Source organism: Apodemus sylvaticus, chromosome 14 (assembly GCF_947179515.1).
Source record: "Apodemus sylvaticus chromosome 14, mApoSyl1.1, whole genome shotgun sequence".
Lineage (NCBI taxonomy): Eukaryota > Metazoa > Chordata > Mammalia > Rodentia > Muridae > Apodemus > Apodemus sylvaticus.
This window is the reverse complement of record NC_067485.1, coordinates 90,316,709-90,343,846: the sequence shown is the minus strand read 5'-3', so window position 1 is coordinate 90,343,846 and position 27,138 is coordinate 90,316,709. Positions and strand designations below refer to the sequence as shown.

The following is a 27,138-nucleotide window of genomic DNA, read 5'->3' as shown; positions in this document are numbered from 1 at the left end:
AGATGAACCCAGATCCTCTGCAGGAGTTACCAGAGCTCTTAACTGCTGAGCCATCTTTCTGACTCCACATCTGCGGAGGTTTTATTGCCTATCACTTGACAATAAAAACAAAGTAATTCAAATGTACTTCAATCCCTTAGTCCCCGGTTCCTCACTTTTGAGGAAGCACAAACCCCTTAATTAACAGGTGGGGCTTCGTAACATAGCACTTCTCTCTCAGGCTGGCCCATGTGAATCCTCCATCTTTCTCAGCCTCGCGGTCTTCCGCCTTTTGAATGATGGCTCTTAGCTAATTAACAGCCACTCTGCAATAAGATGAGGGCGTGAGAAGGACTCAAATCATTTAGTGTGCAGTAATGTTCCCGTGAGGAATATGGAGCAGCCTTCAGTGTCGGCCATAGCGGTCAGCAATTCGTTGTGACTGTTACCCAGGCATCTTTGGTGCTGTTTGCCACACACACACAGGCACACACACACACACACAGGCACACACACACACACAGGCACACACACACACACAGGCACACACACACACACAGGCACACACACACACAGGCACACACACACACACAGGCACACACACACACACACACACAGGCACACACACACACAGGCACACACACAGGCACACACACACACAGGCACACACACATACACAGGCACACACACACACACACACACACACACACACACACACCCTGCTTAGCTGTAATGATGTAGCCATGCATGGTACTTAGGTTGTGTTTATCTGACTTTTACTAACATTCTTTTCCTTCTTGCTCGTCCTAAAAATAAGTCAGAGTTTTTAGGAAGTTCTCAGAAGTACATAAAAATAGTCAAACAAGCCTGACTTCAAGTGCAGGTGTGCATGGACCTGTTGTGTAAGAATCATGGAAAGTGGAGAAACCCTAGGGACATTCGCAGAGGGTGGCCCTGGTGTTTCCATCGTGGCTTAACAGAGTTCTTGCTTTATTCAATCACTTTGGAGACAGAGTCTTTCTGTGTAGTCCTGGCTGTCCTAGAACTCTGTGTAGACCAGGCTGGCTTTAAACTTACAGACATCCCCTTGCCTCTGTGTCCTGAGTGCAGATATACTCTTTTAAATAATAATTTTAAAAAACCATAGTCTGGGGATGGGAGGCCATCATATGTGTACCATGTGTGTGAGATCAGAGGGGCTTTCGAGAACTGTAGGACATCATATGTGTACCATGTGTGTGTGAGATCAGAGGGGCTCTCGAGAGCTGTAGGACATCATATGTGTACCATGTGTGTGAGAGATCAGAGGGGCTCTTGAGAGCTGTATGACATCATATGTGTACCATGTGTGTGAGATCAGAGGGACTCTTGAGAGCTGTATGATATCATATGTGTACCATGTGTGTGAGAGATCAGAGGGGCTCTTGAGAGCTGTAGGACATCATATGTGTACCATGTGTGTGAGAGATCAGAGGGGCTCTTGAGAGCTGTAGGACATCATATGTGTACCATGTGTGTGAGATCAGAGGGGCTCTCGAGAGCTGTATGACATCATATGTGTACCATGTGTGTGTGAGATCAGAGGGGCTCTCGAGAGCTGTATGACATCATATGTGTACCATGTGTGTGTGAGATCAGAGGGGCTCTCGAGAGCTGTATGACATCATATGTGTACCATATCTGTCCTTGCCTCCCTCCTTGCCCAAGTGGGGGTCCAGTTCCTGCTGCTGCACTTGGCCTCCAGTCCTCCAGGTTTACCTCCTGCCTCGGCCTCCTATCATGCTATGAGTTCTGGGATTACAGTTGTGTGCCATTTGGCTTTTTAGGTGGGTTCTGGGGATCGAACTTGGGTTGTCAGACTTACATAGCTAGCGTTTTTTACCTGAGGTGCTATCTTCCCCACCCCTTAGTTACTTTTTCATTTATGTTGCCAGAATACCTGACAGAAACAGCTGGCGGGGAAACGTTGATTTTTGTTCACAGTTTCCTAAGGATTTCAGTGGTCAGGGCAGAGAAGACCAGGCATCAGGGAGAGCTCGTGTTTGAGAGTTTCTGTTGTTGTGATGAACACACCTTGGGAAGGAGACACTTCATTTCCATTTATGTGTCCAGGCCACATGTCCTGAAATAACAGGCCGCCACAAAGGAAAGTCAAGCAGGGCAGAAACCTGGAGACAGGAACTGAGGCCGAGGCCGCAGCCGCAGCCGCAGAGGAGGGCTGCCCACTGCTCCCTCCCTGGCATGCTCAGTTTGTCTTCTTCCTTTTAAATTGCTTTCTTTTTATTAGCATGATCTTTTCCTTTATGTGTGAGTTTTGTCTGTGTGCGCGCGCTTATGTGTACGACTTGGATGCTTGGTAGCCATGGAGAGCAGAAGAGGGCCCGGGCTCCCCTGGGAACTGGAGTTAGGCATGGCTGGGAACCACCATGTGGGGACTGGGATTTGAACCTGGGTCCTTTGTAAGAGTGACAAGTGCTTTTAGTGGCTAAGCTGTCTCTTCAGCCCCTGAGTGGTTTTTTGGGGTTTGTTTGTTTGTTTGTTTGTTTTGTATCCCAGAATCACCACCTACAATGGGCTGGGTCCGCCCACATCAATTATTAATCAAGAAAATGTAGCTGGGCAATAGATGTACACATCTTTACCCCAGCACTCTAGAGGCAGAGGCAGGTGGATCTCTATGTTTAAGGCTAGCTTGATCTACAGAGTAAGTTCCAGGACAGCCATCCATGACTACACACACACACACACACACACACACACACACACACACACACTCTACCCTCTTTCAGAAAAACAACAAGCCAGGTGGTGGTGGTGCATGCCTTTAATCCCAGCACTTGGGAGGCAGAGGCAGGTGGATTTCTGAGTTTGAGGCCAGCCTGGTCTACAGAGTGAGTTCTAGGACAGCCAGGGCTACACAGAGAAACCCTGTCTCGAAAAAACCAAATCCAAAAACAACAACATCAACAACAAAACAAATAAGGAAGGAAGGAAGGAAGAGAAAAAAAGAAAGAAAAGGCTTCATTGCTGTGAAGAGACACCATGACCCTCGAAGGCCCGCCACAGTGCTCATTTACACCACAGTGCTCCACTTACTTCAAATTCATGCAACTAGCCAGGGAGCAAGCATTCAAACATGAGGCTACAAGGGACATAGCAGATGGAAACATCCAGACATTTCTGGGGAAGACGTACACATTACAGATCTGCTGCCCTGCCACTTTACGTCAGCTTAGCATAGCTGCTCAGGGGCTGGGTCTGTTTTCCGGTTTATACCAGGTTATACTCAGAGTAGACATAAGATCTAAGTCAGCTTTGGTCACATGAAAAGCGTGTGTTTGTAGGTAGCTGGTGGTTGCTCTTAAGGACTGGACAAGGTCTAACGAGGTGACAGGAAGCTTCTGTCCTTATCAGAATGTTCTGGAAGAACACTCAGCTAACAGATGTATTTTCTCTGCTCAGCACAAGAAATAGTAACGCCAATAAACAAGAGCAAGTATATGAGGAAAGGAAAAGCAGAGGGTCTCAGAGCTGGAGGGTAATGGTTTCTGATGCTGATCCTCATGGCCCGAGTTCAATCCCCAGGACCCACACAGCACAAGAAGACTGACAGACTGACACTTGCAAGTTGTCCTCCTGTGACCTCTGTGCACTTGCTGTGGCATGTGCGCCTGCACACGCGCGCGCGCACACACACACAGACACACACAGACACAGACACACACACATTTATTTATAAATAAGTAAATAAATAAAACCGAAGCCTCAAGGAAGTAGTTTTCAGGGGATCAGGGCACTTCCAGAAAGTTCTCTTGTCTCAGGCTGTTTTCAAAGAAGCCTCCTGCAAACGCCTTCCTGTCTCCACAGTTCTTGCTCTCCTCTAAGCCTGGAAGGGCAGTTGCTTTTTAAACGAGACTCAGACATTTATCCTGAGAGGAGGTGAAGTTTTATCAAGCTCTTTGTCTTGTTCTTTTTACCACACTGGAGGCGTCCAACAGGCCAAAGAGTTGTTGTCCCTAAATGGAAGAGCTCCAGCCTGCCCAGTTTTAGAAGCCTGCTGGATGATGTCACAGCCCTCTCCTGGACGGGTCACTCAGTAGGCAGCCAGCTGCACGCCCTTCTAGAATAGCCAAGGACACAGAACCCTGCAAGCGGACACCCTCTTCCCCATGACTCATTTTAATGTTCCAGCCTCCTGGATCACACAGTTGGCTTTCCTGTTGTTTCCATTTAAAAGTCATGCTCTCAGGAGACCTCAGAGGACACAGGAAGAGAAAGCTAGCCAGAGGCTTTAAGAAGACAGTTCTGTTTTGAAAACTGTTGACTAAAGGGATTTGTATTAACTCTTATCATTTATCCCAAGTGATAATATTTCCAGCAGGGACAATTCAGGAAACCCTCAAATGCTCTAGTGGTTTTCTATTACTTTTGTATTTTGTGTATGTGTATGTGTGAGGTAGGAATCCAAAATTCCTGAAGTGTTGTGGAGGCCAAAGGTCAGAGGTCAGAGGCCAGTCTCAAATGTTTTCAACAGATCACTCTCCACATTTTTTTTTAAAATACAGAATTTCCTAACAGGCAAGATCTTGCATGATTCTGCTCTGCTGGGGGCCTATTGAGCCCCAGGGATCCCCTTGTTTGGGTTAAGTAGTAATTATAGTAGCACATCTGAGGAAATCAAAAGACAATATTAGGGATTGAATTCATGCTGTGAAACTTGGTGGTTGAGCCATCTCGCTAGCTCCCCCCCCCCCCCCCCCCCGGTTTTCTATTGGGTCTTAAACAAAAAACAAAAAACACGCATGGGGGGTGGGGTAGGGACTGCAGAATGGGGGATGGCTGCCAGTAGAGGACATAAGTTCCATCACGGAGAGCCCATGTTCAAAACCCCGACACAGATGCTGGGGCGATGACTCAGCGGCTAAGGGTGCTTCATGACCTACCTTGCCAAGGACACAGGTTCAGTTCCCAGAATCCACATGAGGCAGTTCACAGCTGCCTATAACTCCAGCTCCAGGGATCCATCATCCGCTTCTGACTCCTACAGGCACATACACACATTCATACACAAATTGTGTGTGTGTGTGTGTGTGTGTGTGTGTAATTCTAATGAGCATGAGGGTGTGTTCTTTTCATCTCAGCTCTGGGGAGACAGATACAGGTCGATGCCTAGAGCTCACCAGGGAGACAGCGTAGCTGAATAATGCAGAGCTCTGGCCAATAGAAGACTCTAGCTCAAAAAAAAAAAAAAAGGTGGGAGTTTAATGACTGACAAAAATAAATTCCCAGGGTTTACTTCTGGTCTCCAAGTGCATGTGCACACATATGAGTGTACATTTGTCCACTCATACATTTTATACACGTGCGTATGTGTACATACACACACACACACACACGCATACACACACACACATACACACACACACACGCATACACACACACACACGCACGTGCACACACACACACGCACACACATGCACACACATGCACACACGCACGCATACACACACACACACACACACACGCACGCACGCATATACACACACACGCACACACATGCACGCACACACACCTCTTCCCTATTTATTTTTAGCTCGTATCCATTTCCCTCACACCATCTGGGAGAGTTAACCTCTGTTCCTTGCTTTCGTAGTGAACTGGACTATCACGATGCTGTGAACGTCAATGACCGGTGCCAGAAGATCTGCGACCAGTGGGATCGACTGGGGACGCTCACCCAGAAGAGGAGGGAGGCCTTGGAGGTGAGAGCCTTGAAGCTCCTCCTGCCTTGAGGCTCCATGATTAAATCAATCGTGTTAATTGTGTTTCTCCATGACCTCACGTGGAGACAACCAAACATTATCCAGGAAATAGAAAACTGTTGAAAGTGGGACTCACAGGACCAAGGGAGACTGACTGGCAGCTTTGTGCCGTAACAAGTTAGCAGCAAAACATAATTTTCAATTTTGAAATGTTTGGGGATCATAGTCTGAGCCCTGTTTGTTAAGTAGCAATCACAGTAAATTTCCCAAAAGTCCTTTTGCAAATTTTCAAAGACTCATGTATTATTTTTAATTTGTGTACATAAGCATTTTGCCTGCATGTGTGCCTGTGTGTCACCCCTGTGCCTGGCACCTCTGCAGAACAAAAGAAAGAGTTGTGTGTGTGTGTGTGTTTGTGCGCGCGTGCACTGGGGATCAAGCTCAGGTCCTCTGGGAGGAACAGTCTGAACTCATAACCACTGAGCCCTATCTCTTGCCCCACTAAAGTTCGTCTGTGCCAAGAGCTGGCTCAGGGTATCAGCCCCAACTTGAGATGTGTACCTGGGAAATGGCAGCAGATATGGAAGGGAAAACATGCTAGGAAAGAAGTCAGAGAATGTGTTGTAGTTGGTAAAGTGCTTGTCTTGTATACAAAACCTAGGGTCAGGAGGTAGAGGGAGAAGGATCATAAGTTTAAGGTTAGCCTTAGCTGCGTAGAAAGTTCAAGGCAAAGCTGGGCATCCTGGCATGCTCTTTTAATCCTATCACGTGGGTGACAGATCTAGGTTGAGCCAGCCTGGTCTACATAGTGAGTTCCAGGATAGCCAAGGCTATATGAGACCTTTTCTAAAAAAAATAAGAAGAGGAGGAGGAAGAGGAAGAGGAGGAAAGAAAGAGAGAAAGGAAAAAAAGAAAGAAAGTTTAAACAAAGCTCAGATACATGAGACTTTGTCTAAGTAAATATAAATAATTGCTTTAGCTGAAAGAAATATATCTGTGGATTTTCAAGGGAAGCACTTCAGATACTTTAAGTGTGAGATTGCTTTGGGTGGTATTAATTTTTTCTTTAATTCAAAAGGCTTCCGGAGAATACGCTCAGTGGTGGGCCACTTACTTCCCTGGCGTAACAGAAACCATGGGTTCCACCCCCAGCACCAAAACTAAGCAAACACAGAAGGTCTCAGAGACCAGTGGGGCTTCCCGTCATCCCAGCAGCTAGGATAAGCAACAGGATAAGTAATACTTACTGATCTGGAGACGTGTCTCCCGTGTTTGCACACCTCAGGACTTTTAAACAGTGTGCTTCATCCTGAGGTAGCCCCTGCTTCTCTTCCATCCTCAGAGAACTGAGAAGTTGCTAGAGACAATCGACCAGTTGCACCTGGAATTCGCCAAGAGAGCCGCGCCCTTCAACAACTGGATGGAGGGCGCCATGGAGGACCTGCAGGACATGTTCATCGTCCACAGCATCGAGGAGATCCAGGTGAGGGGCGCAAGCTTGCCCTCCTCCTGTGAGTGAGTATTTGCTGTGTGCAGTGATGCGTTTGGTTCAAATGTATCCTGTACCGAAGATTTACTCTGCACCACCCTGTCTTATCCCCATGTCTGCTGATTTCTTTTCTTTTCTTAAATCGCCCCTCTTCTGTTTTCATGTCACATATATGTGTGCATATGTATGCCTTCATATGAGTATAACACCTGAGGTTCTGGGCTGGTAAGATGGCCCCCTAGTAAAGGCACTTGCCCCCTTCCTGCTGACCTGAGTTCAGTCACCAGAATCTATGAAGTGGAAGGGCAGATCTGACTCCCACATGTTGTCCTCTGACCTCCACATGGCATTCTATATCATGCATCAACACACACACACACACACACACACACACACACACATACTACACATGTATACATCACACGCACATACACAGATGTACCACACACATACAACACATGCACAAGTAAAATACACCTTTAAAAAAGGAAAATAAGGTTCTAGATTGGGGGAGACACTTGATGTTGACCTCTGGGTCCCATGAACACAAATATGCATGAAAGCATGTATGAGCACAGTCACACAGAAGCACCTCCGAGACAGTGCCTGCTCCCTGCCAGCCGAAAGGGTCTTGCTTGTGTAGCTCTTCAGAACATTCACATGAGTCTATAAATCAGACTGGTTTGGCTGTAGTGTTAGGGAGAAACATTGCTGTCATTACTGTTTATTCATATTCCATTTATGGTGAATTTGAGCTACAATAGATTATAAAGAAAATAGACATTTGTTACTTTTTTTTTTCCAATAAAACTGATATGTCATGAGGCCTGGGTTTAGTCAGTAAAGTGTTGCCTTGCGGGTACAATGTCATAAACTCCTTCACAAGAATCTACATTAAAAAGAAAATGGGCATGAAAGCGTACACTCGCAGTCCCAGACTGGGTCTACCTAGCTGGTCAGCCAGACGAAGCTAATGAGAGAGTGGTCAGGGTAATGAAAGCCCCTGCCAAGGAAAACAAGCTGGGCCTCTGGCTTCTAGATACAGGTGAACACACACACAAAGTCCACACTAGAAGTCTGGATGTGGTGATACACGCCTGTAATCCCAGAAGCTGGGATTGGAGGAGAATCAGAGTTCAGGGTCATATGTGATTACATGGCAAGTTCGAGGCCAGTCTGGCTACTTGAGGCTGTACCTAAAAATAAACACATAGTTAATGCTCCAGTCAAACTGCTTCTCTGCACTGCCCCTTACTGTAGAGTTTGATCACCGCGCATGAGCAGTTCAAGGCCACGCTGCCCGAGGCCGATGGGGAGCGACAGTCCATCATGGCCATCCAGAACGAGGTGGAGAAGGTGATCCAAAGCTACAGCATCCGGATCAGCTCCAGCAACCCCTACAGCACTGTCACCATGGATGAGCTGCGCAACAAGTGGGACAAGGTGGGCAGCTGCGGGCCGGTGGGGGCGGGGGCGCGGCTGGGGGTGGGATGAGGGAAGGGTTATGTGGGATGGAGGATGACCTAATCCGTCATCACCCTCAGACTTCCCTTCCTTCCAGGTTTTATAGATTTGTTGAATTGTGCTGTTTGGTAACCTCTGTGATTCCTGAGGAAAAACAATAGAAGTTATTTCCCTTAAAGAAAATATTATGCATTTTGGCAAAGTAAATATTGATTATGATATTAATACTGTCAGGGAAACATGAAGGTCCTTGCTGTGCAAGTCTGGGGACCTAAATCCAATCCCCAGAACCCACTTAGAAGGAGAGAACAAAATATATGAATGAGCTGGGTGGTGGTGGCACATAACTTTAATCCCAGCACTCTGGGAGGCAGAGGCAGGCAGATTTCTGAGTTCGAGGCCAGCTTGGTCTACAGAGTGAGTTCCAGGACAGCCAGGGCTACACAGAGAAACCCTGTCTCAAAAAACCCAAATCCAACAAAAAACAAAACAAAAAACATATGAATATTCTAGCCTGTACACACACACACACACACACACACAGACACACGTGGGGCTGGGTTGGGGTGGGGAGAGAGAGAAAGAGTGAGAGAGAGAGTGTGTCCTGTTTGGGAGGCAGGAGACCAAAATTTCAAGGTCATTCTGGGCAACCGATCAAGTTTAAGACTAACCCAGCCCTTGACTCACATTCTAGAGTGAAAAAGGATTGAGATAGGCTTAATTCCACTACCAGATAAAGTCAGGATATGGGAAAGTACACGCCCCAGCTCTCTTTGAACAAGCACAGTGAAGAGTGAATCTAATAGCAACCCCACGACCTTGAGGTAGACCTGAGCATGTGTGGTGATCTCGAGATAACTGTGGGGGCTGACTGGCGTGGGACTGCTTGGTGGCTGTGTGACAGCCATGGGTCCTACTGAATCCTGATGTCCACATCCATAGAGGAAGGAAATGCTAACTTTCAATCAGGGAGTGTGAAAATGAGATGTCTGCCTTCCCCACGTTCAAGCTCATGGTTCTCCCCAGCCCCGCGGCTTGGTGCTGCAGGAAGAGAGCTCCTCATGGAGGAATGGCCCTTGGATAGACTCTTAAATCCCTTGACTAAGCTGTGCTTTCACAGGTCGCATGGCGTTGTAAGGTCAGAACTAGTCCCTCAAGCAGGACTCTCTGGCCCTCTGTTCCACAGGCCTCTATCCTTGTCTTCCCACCACTTGCCCCTCCCTCCCTCTCCAGACTCCAGTGGCCTTCTCTCTGATGGTGAGCTCATCCATGGTGGCTCCTATGAGACCAGAGCTGGCCTCTCACCCCGCTCTCTCTACTTGGGCTCTGACAGGTGAAGCAGCTGGTGCCCGTCCGGGATCAGTCCCTGCAGGAGGAGCTGGCTCGCCAACATGCTAATGAGCGCCTGCGGCGCCAGTTTGCTGCCCAGGCCAATGCCATTGGTCCCTGGATCCAGAACAAGATGGAGGTTGGTGGCGCCCTATTGGAGTCTGGAATCCCTACCGTGGTTCTGTCTGCACCGCCCACTCTGCTGTCTATGGCCTTTATGTCTCCATGCCAACGGCTGATAGACAGTATAGGATGCCGAGGGCTCAGAGGCACAGTTCCACTGACAAAGCTTTCTCAGGTTTAGTCTCATCAGAAGCTAGATTTTAAGCCAAACGTCCTTAATGAGGGCAGGTGAATAATCACAGGTCCTCTGTGTTTCTGAAACATTCAAGAAACATGGCATTGGAATGGCTCCGAGGAGCTGGCTTTTTAAATCACTTTCAACAATAGCCAAGAGACATTCTTTGTCTCCCCTTTGGGATAAAATATTAACTTTATCTTAGAGGTACAAACACCTGGTATGGTAAGAAATTCTCCCCAGTGGTCAGATATCTCTCTGGCAGCTGTACCTATGTCTGCCAGTCCTCGTGCCCACAGCACAGAGCAGGTTAGTTCCCTTCGGGTGTCACCAGGACTCTTTCCTTACTCCTGTCTGGGACACCCAGTGCCTTGGGCTCCCTGATGTAGGTGTAGCTGTTGGCCCAGAGCCAGAGCCCACTCTGTCTCCCTGCTCCCTGGTGTCCCGGGCCCCACCCCCATCCCGCTGTGTGCTACTTGCCTCTCAGCTGCCTCTCTGGGAGATCGCCCCACTCACTGAGTGCCCCATTTGCCCCCACATACAGGAGATCGCTCGGAGCTCCATCCAGATCACAGGGGCCCTGGAGGACCAGATGAACCAGCTGAAGCAGTATGAGCACAATATCATCAACTACAAGAACAACATCGACAAACTGGAGGGCGACCACCAGCTCATCCAGGAAGCCCTGGTCTTCGACAACAAGCACACGAACTACACCATGGAGGTATGGAGGGCATGCGGGCAGGCCTGACTCGCTTGACACCTCCTCGGGTTGTTTCCTTACACACATCTCCCTCTCTGTTTCTGGTAAATTCTGTAGGTGTGAATGCAGGGGACAGTTAAGTCTTTCTATTTACTGCATGTAGAAAAGCATCGGGAACTGTATCAAGCACCAAACAATAGTTAATTGTCAAAGTTATCATTATTGTCACAGTGAAGTCACAGTGTTGTTGCTATAGATGGTCTTGTGTACCCCGGACTCTCCTATCTAACTATCTGACTATCTAACTATGAATGACCTGACCCTCCTGCCCCCACCTCCTAGGCACTGTGATCACAGGCATGTACCATGATGCCTATTCTTTATTAGTTATTTTAAAAATTAGTCTACAAAGTCAAGGCTGTCCCTATTTCTACCAGTCTGGTTCAGTCTGATCTCCCTGGGAGCCTTTGGGTATAACCCAGTGCCCGTCTAGCTATGTGGTAAGTGTGAAGATATCTTTAGTGACAAATAGACCCCATATTGGATATTTAATCTACAAAGTATGGGCTGGAAATGTATTGTAGTTGTAGATTTTTTTGTCAAGCATGTGTAAGGCTCTAGGCTTAACCCTTAGTTCCAAGTATATGTAACATAAATAAAAAATATGAATTAATATGCAAAGCGCTACTTTGTAGATTGTTTGTAGAACTCTGGCCCCACTCCTCAATATTTCCCATACTACAGAATCTTGCGAAAGTTGAAACAGTGAAAATAATTTTAAGTACAGGAAAGTCGAGCTGCTGAGATGGCTCAGTGGGTAGAGGCACTGCTGTGAAGCCTGACAATCAGGGTTCAGTTCTAGAAACCTATGTAAAGGACAGAACTGACTCCAGAATCTTCCTGTGATCTCTGTTCATGGACTCCCCACACTGGTGAGGATGGGGATGGGGATGATGATGATGATGATGATGATGATGACGATGGATAGAATAAGTCTAGCAAACCAGTATACCAAGCCCTGCTTATTTCCTGCTCATGATGCACTGAAGCTTCCTTGACCTAGCTGATTGCTGGTTCTTCTCCTTGGTAGCATATCCGTGTCGGATGGGAGTTGTTGCTGACAACTATCGCCAGAACCATCAATGAGGTGGAGACCCAGATCCTCACAAGAGATGCCAAGGGCATCACCCAGGAACAGATGAATGAGTTCAGAGCCTCCTTCAACCACTTTGACAGGGTACTGCTCTCTCTCTAGTTGTGTGAAACTAGTTGGAAAAACGTGTGTACTGTTGCTCCGAGTCCTTTAAGTCACCCGTGTTCCAGGCTGGCTTTGAGATCTCTGTGTAATGGAGGGTGACCTTGAGCTCCTGGTCCCCTTTCCCCCACTCCCAGTGCTGGGATGATGGCAGGTGCTTGGCTGGCATCATACCCAGCTGGTCACTTTAGGTCTTGCTGTTCACAAGGAATCTGGTTGCGTGACACCAAGGGAACTAGCTATCAAACAAGCACGGGTAAGTCCCCATGTCACCTTCAAGTGGCCTTACATCAAGGCTTTTGCTTTGTTTCCTGGAGTTAGAGATTTAGCTCAGTGGTAGAGTGCATGCCTAGCAAAACACAAGGCCCTGGGTTAGGTCCTCAGCAAGGAAAAAAAGGAACAAAAATCTACGAAAAGAAACAAGTAAATGAACAAAACCAATGTAGCTTGCTTTGTTTCCTGTAGCTCCCTTAAGTAGGACACAGTAGTTAATATCCGTGCTTGGTGTCTTTAGTGAAGCACGTGCTTGGGCTGCAGAGCTGGCCTGGCGGGAAAGAGGGCTGGCTGTTCTCTCAGAGGACGCGGCTCGGCTCCTAACACCCACTCAGAGGTTCACAGTCACTGTAACTGAGGTTTCTGACCTTCAGGGCTCCATGCATACGTACATGTGATACCCACATTCCACTCAGGTGTACAAACATATAGTAAATACATAAACCTAAAATACTTTTAAATGTAAAAAAGGTTTATTTACATTAAGCACTGGATGCAAAGTTTTCTTGAGGTCTCTTGGGGTGAGATCAGCTATTTAGATTGCTCAGTGTTCTCCCTAGACCGCAAGATGGGGCTGGGTGTGGTATCGCATACCTTTAATCTTGGTATGCAGGGAGCAGAAACAGGAAGAGCTCTGTGAGTTTGAGGCCAGCCTGGTCTACAGAGCGAATTCAGGCAGGAAGGTACATAGTGAAAAGCCCTGTCTTAAGAAATAAAAAAAATGGCTGGGTGGTAGTGGCGCACGCCTTTAATCCCAGAATTTGGGAGGCAGAGGCAGGCGGATTTCTGAGTTTGAGACCAGCCTGGTCTACAGAGTGAGTTCCAGGACAACCAGGGCTGTCTAGAAAAACCAATAATAATAATAAAAAAATTAAACATAAAAAAAATGAAAAGAAAAAGAGACAAAGCAGTCAGAATCCTGGAGGGCGTGGATGGCCGTCTGAGCTGCTGACAGAGAGCACAGTATGGCTTGAGCTGTGTTTCTGAGATGTTCATTAAGACACCAGATGGGAGGCGTGGGGGCACTGGAGTGAAGAGAGTGAACAGAGTCCAGATGTAGCTCCTGGACAAAGGAAGGAAGGGGGTCAGGAAGGAACTGTGGGTTCAGGGACAGGAGTGACAAGACTGAGGGCTTCGTGAGAGCGAGAGAGATGAGTGACACACTTATTCCAGACTCCAAGAGGAGGAGCGCTCACGCGCCATTGCAGGGAAGCCCGCTCTCCTCCCTGGGCAGTGGGAGGCCAGCTTAGGAAGCCAGGCGGTCTGCACATAGTGGCCATCGGAGAGGAAGAGAGCAGGCCCACAGGGCTCCTCTCCAAAGCATCTGCAAGAGCCAGAGCAGGGCAGTGGCCAGGGGAGCTGTGAGGCAGAACGCAGGGCTGCAGAATGCCTGACATTGGGGAAGGCCAGGCCCTCAGGCCTGAGACCTAAAACACTGGTTCCATTCACAGAGGACAGAATGTCTACCACCACCTTTCTAAACAGGCCATTTCCTGAGTGAACAAAACCAATTGAATTGCCAGTAAAGACAAATCAGTGTTTAAGTGTTAGCTGTCCCTCTTGTAACTCAGACATGTACATAGGAACACTTTCCATCCTGACCAGGACTTTCCATCAGATACCCTGCTTTTACTGCCCCATTGGGTTCTGGGGAGAAGCTGAGCTTGTCATTGCAGATGAAGCCAATACATCTGGCCCTGGGTTCCATTCCCAGCGCTTCATCTGGGTAGTAGTTTCCAAGACTGGTTGAGCCTTGAGCCATTCAGCTCTAGAAATGTTTGCAATACATGCCATTACCAATAGGTGGCAGTAGTGAGCGCAACACTGGCTCCCATTGCTGCGTTTAATGTGGGTTCTTTTCATTATTAATTAGTCTTTGTAGCACTTGTCTCCTTTTCCTTTCCTTCCTTTTATTTCATTTGGCAGCGCTGAGGATCAAGCCAGGGTCCTTGTGTGTGTTAGGCAAGCACCCTCCCACTGAGAGAGAGACGATCTTATAATATTCTTGTACTGTGGCTTTGTCTTCCTGTACGTCAGAGATACCTCTCCTCTGATCTTGGCTGGTCACCCCTTCTCTACCACCTTGCTCACTGGGCACTGGGTCAGGCAGAGCTGTTCATCGCCTTCCTAACTGTCCTCTCTCTGTCCTTTGCGTTTGCACAGAGGAAGAACGGCCTGATGGATCATGAGGATTTCAGAGCCTGCCTCATTTCCATGGGCTATGACTTGGTAAGACACAAGCCAAGAGTCTGCAAAGGTCTGCTACCATACCAAGGTCAATGGTGCGGGATCTAGATGTGATACTTTCCTAGTCAGTTCATTTTCAATCATAGGGCAATGCTTTTTTGAAAATTTGCTTATCATTATATAAAAATAATGCTACAGGGCTAAAAATGTATCTTATTCAATACCTGGTAAGGTTTCCTTATGGCGAAAACATTAAGGACATGGGATTTCCTGGTGATTTTTAGAAACTTCATTGATGTAACTCACACACTTCAGTGAAACCACTTAAAATGTTTATGTCAATGGCATGTAGTTGCCTGAGTTTTAAAGTGTGCTTTCCCTTCATATTTTAGAAGATAGAACAGAGATTTTTAACAGCTGGGGATGATATTGCAAGATTTTAATCCCCCCTCTTGAGAGGCAAAGGCAGGTAGGTCTTTATGAGTTCCAGGCCAGCCAGAGCTATATTGGGAAGTCTTTGTTTCAAAAAACTATATATTTATATTTATATGTATATAATTATATAAAATTATAATATTATATACTATAATTATATTTTATATACTTATATAGAATATAATTTATATTTATATTCATTTGTTTTATATTTATATTTTTATATTCATATTATTATATATTGTCTTATATGTATGTATATATATATATATATATATAGAGAGAGAGAGAGAGAGAGAGAGAGAAGAAGACAGATTATAGAAATGCATTGCATTACCCTTTGATGAGTTACATATTTATCTATTTTTGAAACAGTATTTTGTTAGATAGCCCAGGGTGGCCTTGAATTTACTGAGATCCTCCTGTCTCTGCCTCTAACCTGGGGCTTAGAGGCTCAGCAACGTAAGAATAAGTTAAATATGTAAATTAATAGAACAAGCCAGAATACCAGGTGACATATGCCCGTTGTCCCAGCACTCAGGGTATCTTGTGTAGCCCAGGAGAGGCTACCTGGGAACTCATTGTGTACTCCAGGCTAGACTCAAAAACTTGCCATCCTTTCTGCTCAACATCCTAAAAACCAGAACTGCTGGTGTGCACCTTGCTTCTATAGAAAGCACTGTTTTTTTTAAAGCTATGTTTTAAATGTTGTAGCATCAAGCCAGAGGCTCCTGCCTATCAGAAGTGTGTTCTTCCTGTAGCCCATGTTGCCCTTCCTAATTAGGTAATTAGGAAGAGTGACTCAGCCAGAGTTGGAAGGTGGAATTACATAGTCTCTGTACCACCTCCCCTTAGGGTGAAGCTGAGTTTGCCCGCATCATGACTCTGGTTGACCCCAACGGACAAGGCAGGGTCACCTTCCAGTCCTTCATTGACTTCATGACTAGAGAGACTGCAGACACGGACACAGCGGAGCAGGTCATCGCCTCTTTCCGGATTCTGGCTTCTGATAAGGTCTGCTGGGACAGGGTTTCTTTTGTTTTAAAGCTTTTAAAATGATGGTTGACTCTCTGGGGCATTGAGTACGCTTTCAGGTGGGGCTTGGCATGTGTGTGGGTCAGAGGTCACTTTGTTCGAGACATGGGTCCTCTTGTTCCCTGCTGTATGTATATGCAAGGCTTGCTTTCTGCAAACTTTCAGGGATTCTCTGGTATCTGCCTCGAATTTCACCATAGGAGTGCTGGGATTATAGATGCATGCTGTTGTGTCTGGGCTCTTGAAAATGATTTGTCTGTGCGAGCGTGGTCCATTCTCTCCTCCCCACTTTTTTTTACTTTTTTTTTTTTTTTTTTTTTGGTTTTTTTGAGACAGGGTTTCTCTGTGTAGCCCTGGCTGTCCTGGAATGCACTCTGTAGACCAGGCTGGCCTCGAACTCAGAAATACCAAGTGGTGGAGTTAAAGGCGTGCGCCACCACCACCCGATCCTTTTTTACTTTTAAAGATATTTTTATTTATTTATGTGATTATACTGTCATTCTCTTCAGACGCACCAGAAGAGGACATCTAGTCTCATTATGGATGGTTGTGAGCCACCATGTGGCTGCTGAGACTTGAACTCAGGACCTCTGGAAGAGCAGTCAGTGCTCTTAGCCGCTGAGCCATATCTCCAGCCCCCTCTCCTTCCGCTTTACAAGAGTTTCAGGCTCGTGTAGCCCTTACCAGTGGGGCCAGTTCACCGGCTGGATATTTTTAATACAAATTAAGCAGGGGTTATAGAGAGATGGAGGCTTGGGAAAGAGTGAATCTCACCCTAGAACATGGGTGAAGTCTTCTTGAAGGAGAGTTCCCATGTGTATGTTTTTAAAAGTTCTGCCCTTCAGTGCCAGTCCTACTCTTTAAGTGTTTTTTTTTTCTCCTCTCAGTGACATATCTTCATATTTTTAAAAACCAGAGCATGAAAGCGTCTCTGTTTTCTTTTATTTTTAGTTGTGAGCCTAACCTTTAATGGCTAAGCCTTCTATCTCTTCAGCCAAGGGTCTCCATTTTCTAAAAACATCAGTTATGTGAAGTCAAACGATTCACTCCTGTGTTCTCCTCAGTTAATGATGTGAACCGACTTGACCCAGGAAGTGGGGAATTAAACTTGGAATGTTTATCGCTCACATTTGGCCCAGTATGAGAAATATTGGTGATAATTGCACATGTGCTCTCACGAAGCGTCCTGGACTTTCTGCCACTCACCTTGCAGACCCACTCTCTGAACCTAGCTTTTGGTCATTAACCGGTAAAATGAGCAGAGTAGCCTCCTTACCTGTAACCCTTGCCATGTGAGAAATGCGAAGATATTAAGATCGCTTACGTTCTGGGTTCTCTGCATTTAATCTGCACTCCCTGTGTTCTCTCCTAGCCTTATATCTTGGCAGAGGAGCTTCGCCGCGAGCTACCTCCGGATCAGGCCCAGTACTGCATCAAGAGAATGCCACCCTACTCGGGCCCAGGCAGCGTTCCCGGGGCCCTGGACTACACTGCCTTCTCGTCTGCCCTCTACGGGGAGAGCGACCTCTGATGCTCTTTCTGTACTCTCAGACCCTATCAGAATGCAATAAAAGCTGAAGTACAGGCCGTTACCTGGAAACTTTGACAAGCTTTATTAAGAGGTGTGCTGAGCAGGATGCGTTGGTTCTCACCTTTACCCCCACACTTGGGAGGCAGAGGCAGGCTGTTCTCTGTGAGTTCAAGGACAGGCCTGGTCTACCTATCAAGTTCCAGGCCAGCTAGGGCTACTTGTCTCAAAAACAAATAACCAACAGCAACAGAAGAGAGCCTGGGCGAGGGAGGGGCCGAGACGAAAGGTCAGTCTATAAAGTGCTTGCCCCGAGAAGACGGCTTAGCAGTCAAGGCACTTGCCGAAAACTCTAACAGCCTGAGCTTGATCCCTGGATCCCATGTGGCAGAAGGAGAGAACCACAAGTTTTCCTCTGGCTTCTGCATGCATATGCACATATGCACCTGTACATGCGTGACCATGCACATGCTCAGAGGGTTTCCCTTGCAGCTCGTTACCCCAGCCTAGGTCAGGCAGAAGCAGTTTCAATGAACGTGATGTAGCGGTCCTTTTCCCAAGGGTCTCCTTCTGAGTTTTTAGCTGTGTAAAGTGAAAGGGTAGGTTGGTTTGTTTCTTTGACTCAGTGAGCCAGATGGCTTACATACCGTGAAGCGGGCGGTCTAGGGCAGAAGTGAGCGCAAGCGTGGAAATCGAAACTCTCAGGACTCATGAGTGGGGAAGCAATCGCTCATTGGTACTCTGAAGGTCTGGTGAAGGTTTGATGTTTAAAATACATCTCCGTGCCTCTTATGATTATATGGTTATCCAGTGGGAAACAGATTCCTCAAAAAATGTTTAACATTAAAACATTTTTTTTTGAGACTGTTTCTCTGTGTAGCCCAGGCTGGCTTTAAACTGATAGTCTTCTCCCTATTACAGGGAGATTATGGATATATGTCAGTATGGCCCCCTTTTAATATCAAAACAAAAATTTTTTGTTGTTTTTTTGAGAATGTAATGTAGCCCAAGTTGACCTTGAACTCAGTATATTGTCGAGAATGACCTTGAACTCCTGATCCCCTGCTTCTTCCTCCAAAGTGCTGAGATTACAGAGCCCAAAGTCAGGCTCATTAAAATCTAAAAATTATTTTATTATTCTATTGTTACATTTTAGGTTATTGTGTGTGCATGTGGCCATGCAGTGACGTGTGTGTGTGTGTGTGTGTGTGTGTGTGTGTGTGTGTGTGTAGGTCAGAGAATAACTTCTAGGAGCTGGTTCTAAGCCCCACTATTAAGTCCCAGGGATCCAACTCCGGCCATCAGGGTTGGTGGTGGGTGCCTTTGCTTCCTGAGCCTTCCTGTTGGCCTTCCTTAGCATTTTTGGATAATTAATTTTTATTACTTTTAATTATGTAAGTGTGTGCTTTCGTGTGGGCCTGTGTACTCACACGAGTGTAGGCACAGGAGGTCAGAGGCACTTGCTCTTCTGGAGTGGAGTCTCCAGACGCAGATGCTCAGACTGGCCTGTGGTCCTTTGAAAGGGCACCTGGCCTCCTTAACTGCAGAGCCTGTCTTTAGACCTCATTGTTTTTTAAGATTTATTTATTATATGTAAGTGCACTGTAGCTGTCTTCAGACACCTCAGAAGAGGGTATCGGATCTCATTACTGATGGTTGTGAGCTACCATGCGGTTGCTGGGATTTGAACTAGGGACCTTCGGAAGAGCAGTCAGTGCTCTTAACCACTGAACCATCTCTCCAGCCCTTCATTAATGTTTTTGAAATGGAATTTTCAGTCATCTCTTCACTGTATAGGCTTGGACAGTCTGATTTGGTGTGTGTGTGTGTGGGGGGGGGGGGTGGTGGTAGCTTCCTTGGGACTTAAAGTAACAGGGAAGCAAGTTCAGTTGCCAGAGATGAAGGTGGAGTCCAAGAAGCTAAATGAGGTTTCTATTGCTGTCTCTTGATTCAGATCACCCATGTTTTCCCCCTAGAGCTTGTCAAAGTTGCAGACAGACAGACAGCTCTAAGTGCTTTGTACTTTAATAAGGAGCAAGCGTAGTTGTTCCCAATGAGACAAGAAGGCTGTGGCCTCTGGTGGTGCTCTCCTGAGCCTTAGCATGGAGAGGGCTGCCTTCTCACACTAGGAGGTAGGTTTTCCTCCATGGCCTCTTTGCAGTCCTTTGCTGCGTTCCTCCTGGGAGTCAGTAGTACTAGAGGACAGACCGCCGTCACCCCTTGGATGGGGCAGTGACTCATAGGCTGGCTCTGTCTGCTTCAAGCCCCACTCTCCTCAAGGACACAGGATATCGTCCATACTCCTACTTGGTGTGTTGGTCTGATGAGTGTGTGTTAATTTCCTGTTGTCCAAACCTATATTACAACCCCCCCCCCACACACACACACACGTCACTCCACCCCCACCTCCACTCCAGAGTTTCCATCCTGCTTACAGTAAACGAAGTAGAAACACCTGTTAAATGTTGGCCCTTAATGATAACAAAATGAGCTACAAGCAAACAAAACCAATTGCTATTTGCAATTAAAGTGTGACTAGAGAGGGGACAATGTGTCTGCTAACTGCTTCTGTTTCCTTGGGTTTGATAAGTTCCTGTAGCCAGCTGGAAATTTTTTCATTTTCATTTACAATGTTTGCTGATAACCTTACAGACATTTCATCTTGGTCCTCTTTCTTAATTTGCTTTATAATTATTTAGTTGACAGTTTGAAAGGTATCTGAAATACTTAGGCCTTCGAGTTTAATACCAGGTGCTTTGGGGTGGTATGGGGGTGAGCTTTTGACTGTTGTATTTGAAGCAGGTGCTGTGCTCCAACTGGAATTGTGAAGGAGAATCCAGGGAGTATTCCTCTTAACTAGGAACTTGTGGTTTAGGTGGCCATGAGCAACTCATCTAAAATTTTTTAACCTCTCTATAATATTCAGCAAGAGATTGGATCAGTCCTACCTATCTAATGATACAGGAGATAGGGAAATAAGCCATGAAAACCAATAAAATATTAATACCGCCATCTTACAAGTTGTTTTTATTTCTGATCATGAGTTGTGGAAGAAAAAGCACCTCTCTCTCTCTCTCTCTCCTCTCTCATTTAAAAGGAAATACAGGTGATTTGGTTAGCTTTAAGCAAACATCTCATACTTGGAAACATTCAGTTGGTGTTGTATTTCCTCCCTTAAAGAGTCAGAGACTGGTTGATGATGTGGCCCAGTTGGTAGAGTACTGGCCTAGTATCTTGGTCAGGGTTTCTATTCCTGCACAAACATCATGACCAAGAAGCAAGTTGGGGAGGAAAGGGTTTATTGAGCTTACACTTCCACACTGCTGTTCATGACCAAAGGAGGTCAGGACTGGAACTCAAGCTGGTCAGGAAGCATGCGCTGACGCAGAGGATATGGAAGGATGTTACTTACTGGCTTGCTTCCCCTGGCTTGCTCAGCCTGCTCTCTTATAGAACCCAAGACTACCAGCCCAGGGATGGCACCACCCACAATGGGCCCTCCCCCTTGATCGCTAATTGAGAAAATGCCTTACAGCTGGATCTTGTAGAGGCATTTCCTCAACTGAGACTCCTTTCTCTGTGATAACTACAGCTTGGGTTAAGTGGACACACAAAACCAGCCAGTCCACCTAGCATTCACAAAGCCCTGTGTTTCTAGCCACAGCAATGTGTAAACCAAGTCTGGTAGCAGATACCTATAATCCTAGTATTGTGTAGGTGAAAGCAGGTGGACCAGAAGTTCAAGATTTTCTTTACCCACATAAGGAGTTCCAGGATGGCTTTGGGTTGCATGAATGAGACGCTACATCCCCCTCCCCCCAAAAAAAGGAAGGAGGGGGAACTTGTATATAGTGTGTGGTACATGGGTGATGGAGAATTGGAACTGACACACTTCAGGCTGAGTGGTACATGATTTAAGAGGAATGTTTAAACAGCAGGTCAGTTCAGAACTCTTTGGAGATAAACATTTGTCAATTGTGTGTGTGTGTGTGTGTGTGTATATATATATATATATATATATATATATACCCAGTTCTTCCAGGTTTCACAGTGTGACCGTCTGGGCTATGACTAAGACATCTATTTGTATATACTCCACAGGCATACTACTTAACCCCAAGTGAGGGCCTGTGGCTTAGAGGAAAGGTCATTTGATAATCAACAATCATAGAAATTCGAAAAGCCCTCGTTGAGGAGGTTAATAGGGAGTTGGACAAGAGTGGCCAGGCCAGGACTTTGTGTTGTCTTTGCCATAGCCAGGCGTGCTGGCTCATACCTGCTGAGCGGCAAGTACTTGGGTGATAGAGTCAGGAGGATTAGAAGTCCAGGCTCCTTAGGTTAGGGAGCCAGGCTGGCTGGGTCTGTGTAAGGCCCTGTTTCAACAAGACCCCACCACAGCAGTTTAGGCTTCTACCGAGAAAACAAACGTGCTTGGGAGGTCATCAAGGGACATGGGTAACTTTTTTGTATGGCTAGGAACTCCCTGGAAGGGAAGCCATGGGGGCAGATGGATAGGAAGTGGGTCATTCTGGGCCTTTGCAGGAGAAGACTAGAGAAGGAAGAAGATTCACAGTGGTTACACAGGAGGCAGACAGTCCCTGTGAATCCTCAGCAGGAGCCATCACTAAGAGGTTCAGAGGCTGAGAGGACAAAGCATTTGATAGCATTTCTCTAGACTCTGCCCCACAGTTACCTGGCAACAGCTGTTGTTGTGCCCAACTAACGCACTATAAAAGATGCTGCTGGCCCCTACTCTCTTCCCTTCTCCTCTTGCTCTTGCTCCCTTACCCTCTACCCCCTCTCTCCCCATCTCCCTCCCCTTGCTCATGTCTCCACCTCTCTGTGTGTGTGTGTGTGTGTGCCTTTCTCTGCTCGCTCAACTCCCCTCCTCATTCCCTAAATAAACTCTATCTATACTATACTGCCGCGTAGCTGGCACCTCCGTGGGAGGGGTTGCCTTAGCATGGGCCCAGCAGAGGAACCTCCTTTCCCCCCACCACACCACACCTCCACCAAGCATATCCCTGGCTTCTTTTCTTTTTTATAAAACACAACAGCATTGACCCTGCAGCAGCCATGAGCTCTGCTGGCTATGTCAACTTGACAAAATAGACTCTTCTGAGAGAACCTCAATAAAGAAAATGCCTCCATGAGATCCTGCTCTAAGGCATTTTCTTCACTGGATTGATGGAAGAAGGCTTCGCCCACTGTGGGAGGGGCTAATCATCCTGGGTTCTATAAGAAAGCAGGTTGAGCAGACTGGGGTAGCAAGCTAGAAAGCAGCACCCCCCCACCAATGGCCTTTGTATGAGCTTCTACCTCCTGGTTCCAGCCCTGTTTGAGCTCCTGTCTTGACTTCCTTTAAGGATGAACTGTACTATGGAAGTAAAAGCCAAATAAACTTTTTCTTCCCCAACATGCTTTTTGATCATGGCAATAGAAAGACTGACTAATACAGGCACCAGTGGGGGTAAAATAAGGACAGATCAAGCAGGGTGAAGAAGAACTAAAGTTGCCAAAGCAACTTTAGAAAACCTTTAGGACTGTATTAAATTAACAAAACATGTACTTCCATCAATCAAAAATCTAATACCATCAAATAGCCTCTGAGGCAGACAGCAGAGGTTTCCCCACATAGCCTCAACCTTCTTTTCTGATGTTTCTACCAACGGATTTGTAACAGGTCAGATTTCAAAGAAACCCAGAACAAGGCTCACTCTGTACCTGTGGCTCCTCCCAGCACTTTCCCCCCCTTTTTTTCTCCCTTTTTTAAAAATTCAATATATTCTTTATTTACATTTCAAATGATTTTCCCTTTCCTAGTTCCCCCCTCCTGAAAGTCCCATAAAGTCCTCTCCCCTCCCCTGCTCCCCAGTCAACCTCCTCCAGCTTCCCTGTCCTGGTAATCCCCTACACTGCTGCACTGAGCCTTTCCAGAACCAGGGGCCTCCCTTTCCTTCTTCTTGGGCATCATTTGATATGTGAATTGTGTCTTGGGTATTCCGAGCCTCTGGGCTAATAGCCACTTATCAGTGAGTGCATTCCATGTGTGTTCTTTTGTGATTGGGTTACCTCATTTAGGAAGATATTTTTCCAGTTCTACCCATTTGCCTATGAATTTCATGAATTCATTATTTTTAATAGCTGAGTAGTATTCCATAGTGTAAATATTTGACATTTTCTGTATCCATTCCTTCACTGAGGGACATCTGGGTTCTTTCCAGCTTCTGGCTATTATAAATAGGGCTTCTATGAACATAGTGGAGCACGTGTCTTTATTACATGCTGGGGAATCCTCTGAGTATATGCCCAGGAGTGGTATAAATGGGTCCTCCTGTGCTCTTTTAGTTGGAAGACTTTCAGTGACCACTTCTATTTCTTTAGGAGTTATGGGACTGTTTAGGTGATCTATTTGATCCTGATTTAATTTTGTTATGTGGTATCTGTCATGCTAATAAATTAAAACTTAAAGTTATATAAACTCCCAACCTAAAAGATTATGCAAATATTAACTACTGAGTAAAGCCAAGATTAATCAACATATTGAATATTGTAAACTGATTTCCTCACCTTAAATATTATGTCCAAACATTTATCCTCTCTGATAATCTTATCTGGATTTCTAAAGAAAGAAAAATGCTTTTATTACCTAGTAAGACTGCATAGTATATTCCTTATATTTTTATTATTATCTGTAAACTTTACAAATTATTCAATATATCCTAATCCCTGACACATAGTAGGGGTGTAAAATATCATTTGAGTGAGTTACAGCTGTTCCACGTCAGGAGTATGGGCTGGAGAGAAAATAATACAAATACTATATCTGTATGGAAGGGACACACAACACCAACACAGGGAAACTTGGCATTCCTAGAGGTGACATAGGAAGGTCTTGAGAAGTCCCTCTCCCTTTCTGTGAGAGGGCCCTTCCCTATGCCCAGAGAAAAAGCACATCCCTTCTGAAGACTCCAGGACACAGAAGTCTCTGAACGTGTGGACTTGGCTACATTTCTGCACTTTATCACAGTCTGGCACATGTTTCTGTCCCCTAATCACATTCCTTTGTGATTCCCACTCCCTATGAAAGCCACCATAAAAATACAGACCTTAGATCACTGAAGTCTTCTTTCTTTAAGAGGTTTTTCTGTGTCATAGGCAAATTAAATAAAGTAAGATTGGGCATGGTAGTGGCTCACACCTTTAATTCCAGCAATTGGTAGACAGGAACAGGATGATCTCTATGAGTTTAAGTCCAGCTTGGTCTGAATAGTGAGTTGCAGGCCAAGGTTATATAGAAAGACTTTGTTTCTAAAATTTAATTAATTAATTAAAGCTCAATGATTTTTTTATAATATTAATCTTGTCCCCTATTATAAATATCTCAGCTATGAAACTTGGATTGGCAGAATCAAAAGTATTCTTGCTTCTGATAGAGGTCAAAGACATGATAAACTATCATATTATTTTGGGGAATTTACAATTCTGTTAAGCAAGTCTCTAAAAGTTTGAGCTAATCTACCTCATTCTGCAGTAGCAGCTGTCTTGCCTAACACAGCCATGGCACTATCTGCTCTTCATTCTCTGGCCACCCATAGCTATTGATATACATGTGTGGACCCAGAGGAAGATACCTGGGTGAGGCAGGTTCTTACCCAGCCCCATAATGCACACAACCTTCCTTTCTACTTTATTTAAGATACCTGTCTTTTGCCTCTCCAAATGGGAGTATAATTTTTGGTCCTGGATTCTAATTGTTTCCCTCATGATTGATGAATGATCCCAGAGAAGTCTGTATTTCACCCTTAAAAAATGATGTGGGAAATGTAAGCACAGAGAATGGGGAAAGAGAAACCAGAATAAAATGACAAGAATTTTAAGAAAATTGAAAAGTCTTATAATTTTAAACTTTAAATTTCCCAGAGTTGATAAAATGCCATTACTATTCAACTATTCAATAATATTAAAAATTAATGTTCCAACATTACAAAAGGCTGGGGAGCAAGGTGGAGAGCCAGGGAGAAGTCTCAGTATCAGCATACTCTGGCAGCTAGCATGTTCCTTCGGCATCCTGCAGAAAAAACACAAACATGCCCTCTTCTCTACACTCAGAGGGATCCCTGGCATTAAAATTTAAAAATTTTTGTGGTATATAGAGATATAATTCTCCCCTCTTTTATTGTAAAAATATTGTAAAGTTCTATGGGCCTGTTCCATAATATCTTGTCTTTGCGAATTATGAGGAATCTCAGTAATATGACTAATATCAAATTGTTACTAAAACATCTCAAATGACTGACTACAATAATCAGTTATAATATTTGTCTTAATCTGATTTGGAACATTCAGTATAAAAAAATAACAAATGTAAAAACAGTTATAACTAGAAAGCTTGAAAAGCTGTCAATGGTCATATGTATATTTTTGATTAATTTTTTGAATTGTATTTGTATAAATAATTGTAAAAGTTAAGAATTAGTAGCATTAAAAAATAAACAATTTCAAGCAATTGTAAGCCATGAGCTATATATATATTATTAATATATAAATCAAAAGTTTGATTTTTAACATTTTAAAAAGAACAGCTACAGCACCCAATTCAATTATCTATGCTGAAGCAAGGGGACACTCAGAAGAATAAACGTGTGATCTAATTATATGAGCTTTACTCCCATAGTAGATGCATTTTATAGGATGTATATATAAATCTATAACAATATAAAAACATGTATAAAGGCAAATTTTTAACAATTTATCTTTTAGATAACAATTATTAATTTTGCCTAAAACGGCTTGTCATGTAATAGATCAACCATCAATGTTTTGTAATAACCAATTTGATTGCTGTTTGAAACAAGGAACAAACATTTTCTCCCTTGAAAACAGAGGTTTAGGTCTTCCATGGGCAAGCTTAAGATGAGGTTAATATAAGATAAAGCCAATTAATATATCCTAACAACCTTTAAAAATCATTTACGTAAAAATTCTAAAAGTCCATAGTTAGGAGCAAGGCCTGTAACAACATTCCATGAACATTATACACTGAAAAATTTAAGATCCTAGCTTCTTGTATTGAAATAGAGACAAAACATTTTTTTCTCACATAAGGTAAGGCTATTAGCCATTCCTTGAGGGAAAAACCTTTTAATGAAATTGTTTTATTGCTTCTTTAAAGTTAGAAGCAAATGCTTTTATAATTATTGGAATGTAAAGCAAAAAACAACCCTTTAAATCTATATGGAGTAGACAGGCCAAATTTCAATGCCTTTATAAGTTCTACATAGCCTTATTGATCTTTCATAGATTTGAACTGCATTTTAAACCACACCTGGATAAGTCTGTCAAAGAATTTTCACCTGAAGAATTTCGGATGGCTGAGAAGCAGCTTAAAAAATGCCCAA

The 27,138-nt window shown here is 44.9% G+C and overlaps 1 protein-coding gene across 1 annotated transcript in view; it reads left to right on the top strand.

Moving 5' to 3' along the window:
* The window catches only part of Actn2 (actinin alpha 2), a 67,680-nt gene extending 49,888 nt beyond the window's left edge, over nucleotides 1-17,792 (top strand). The window contains exons 13-21 of the mRNA XM_052157460.1: nucleotides 5,633-5,741; nucleotides 7,084-7,224; nucleotides 8,491-8,673; nucleotides 10,028-10,162; nucleotides 10,866-11,045; nucleotides 12,115-12,261; nucleotides 14,716-14,781; nucleotides 16,030-16,188; nucleotides 17,582-17,792. Of these exons, the coding sequence (XP_052013420.1) occupies nucleotides 5,633-5,741; nucleotides 7,084-7,224; nucleotides 8,491-8,673; nucleotides 10,028-10,162; nucleotides 10,866-11,045; nucleotides 12,115-12,261; nucleotides 14,716-14,781; nucleotides 16,030-16,188; nucleotides 17,582-17,740 (1,279 nt within the window). The 3' untranslated portion in view covers nucleotides 17,741-17,792. The remainder of the gene's footprint in view (nucleotides 1-5,632; nucleotides 5,742-7,083; nucleotides 7,225-8,490; nucleotides 8,674-10,027; nucleotides 10,163-10,865; nucleotides 11,046-12,114; nucleotides 12,262-14,715; nucleotides 14,782-16,029; nucleotides 16,189-17,581) is intronic.
* The last annotated feature ends 9,346 nt before the right edge of the window (nucleotides 17,793-27,138 follow it).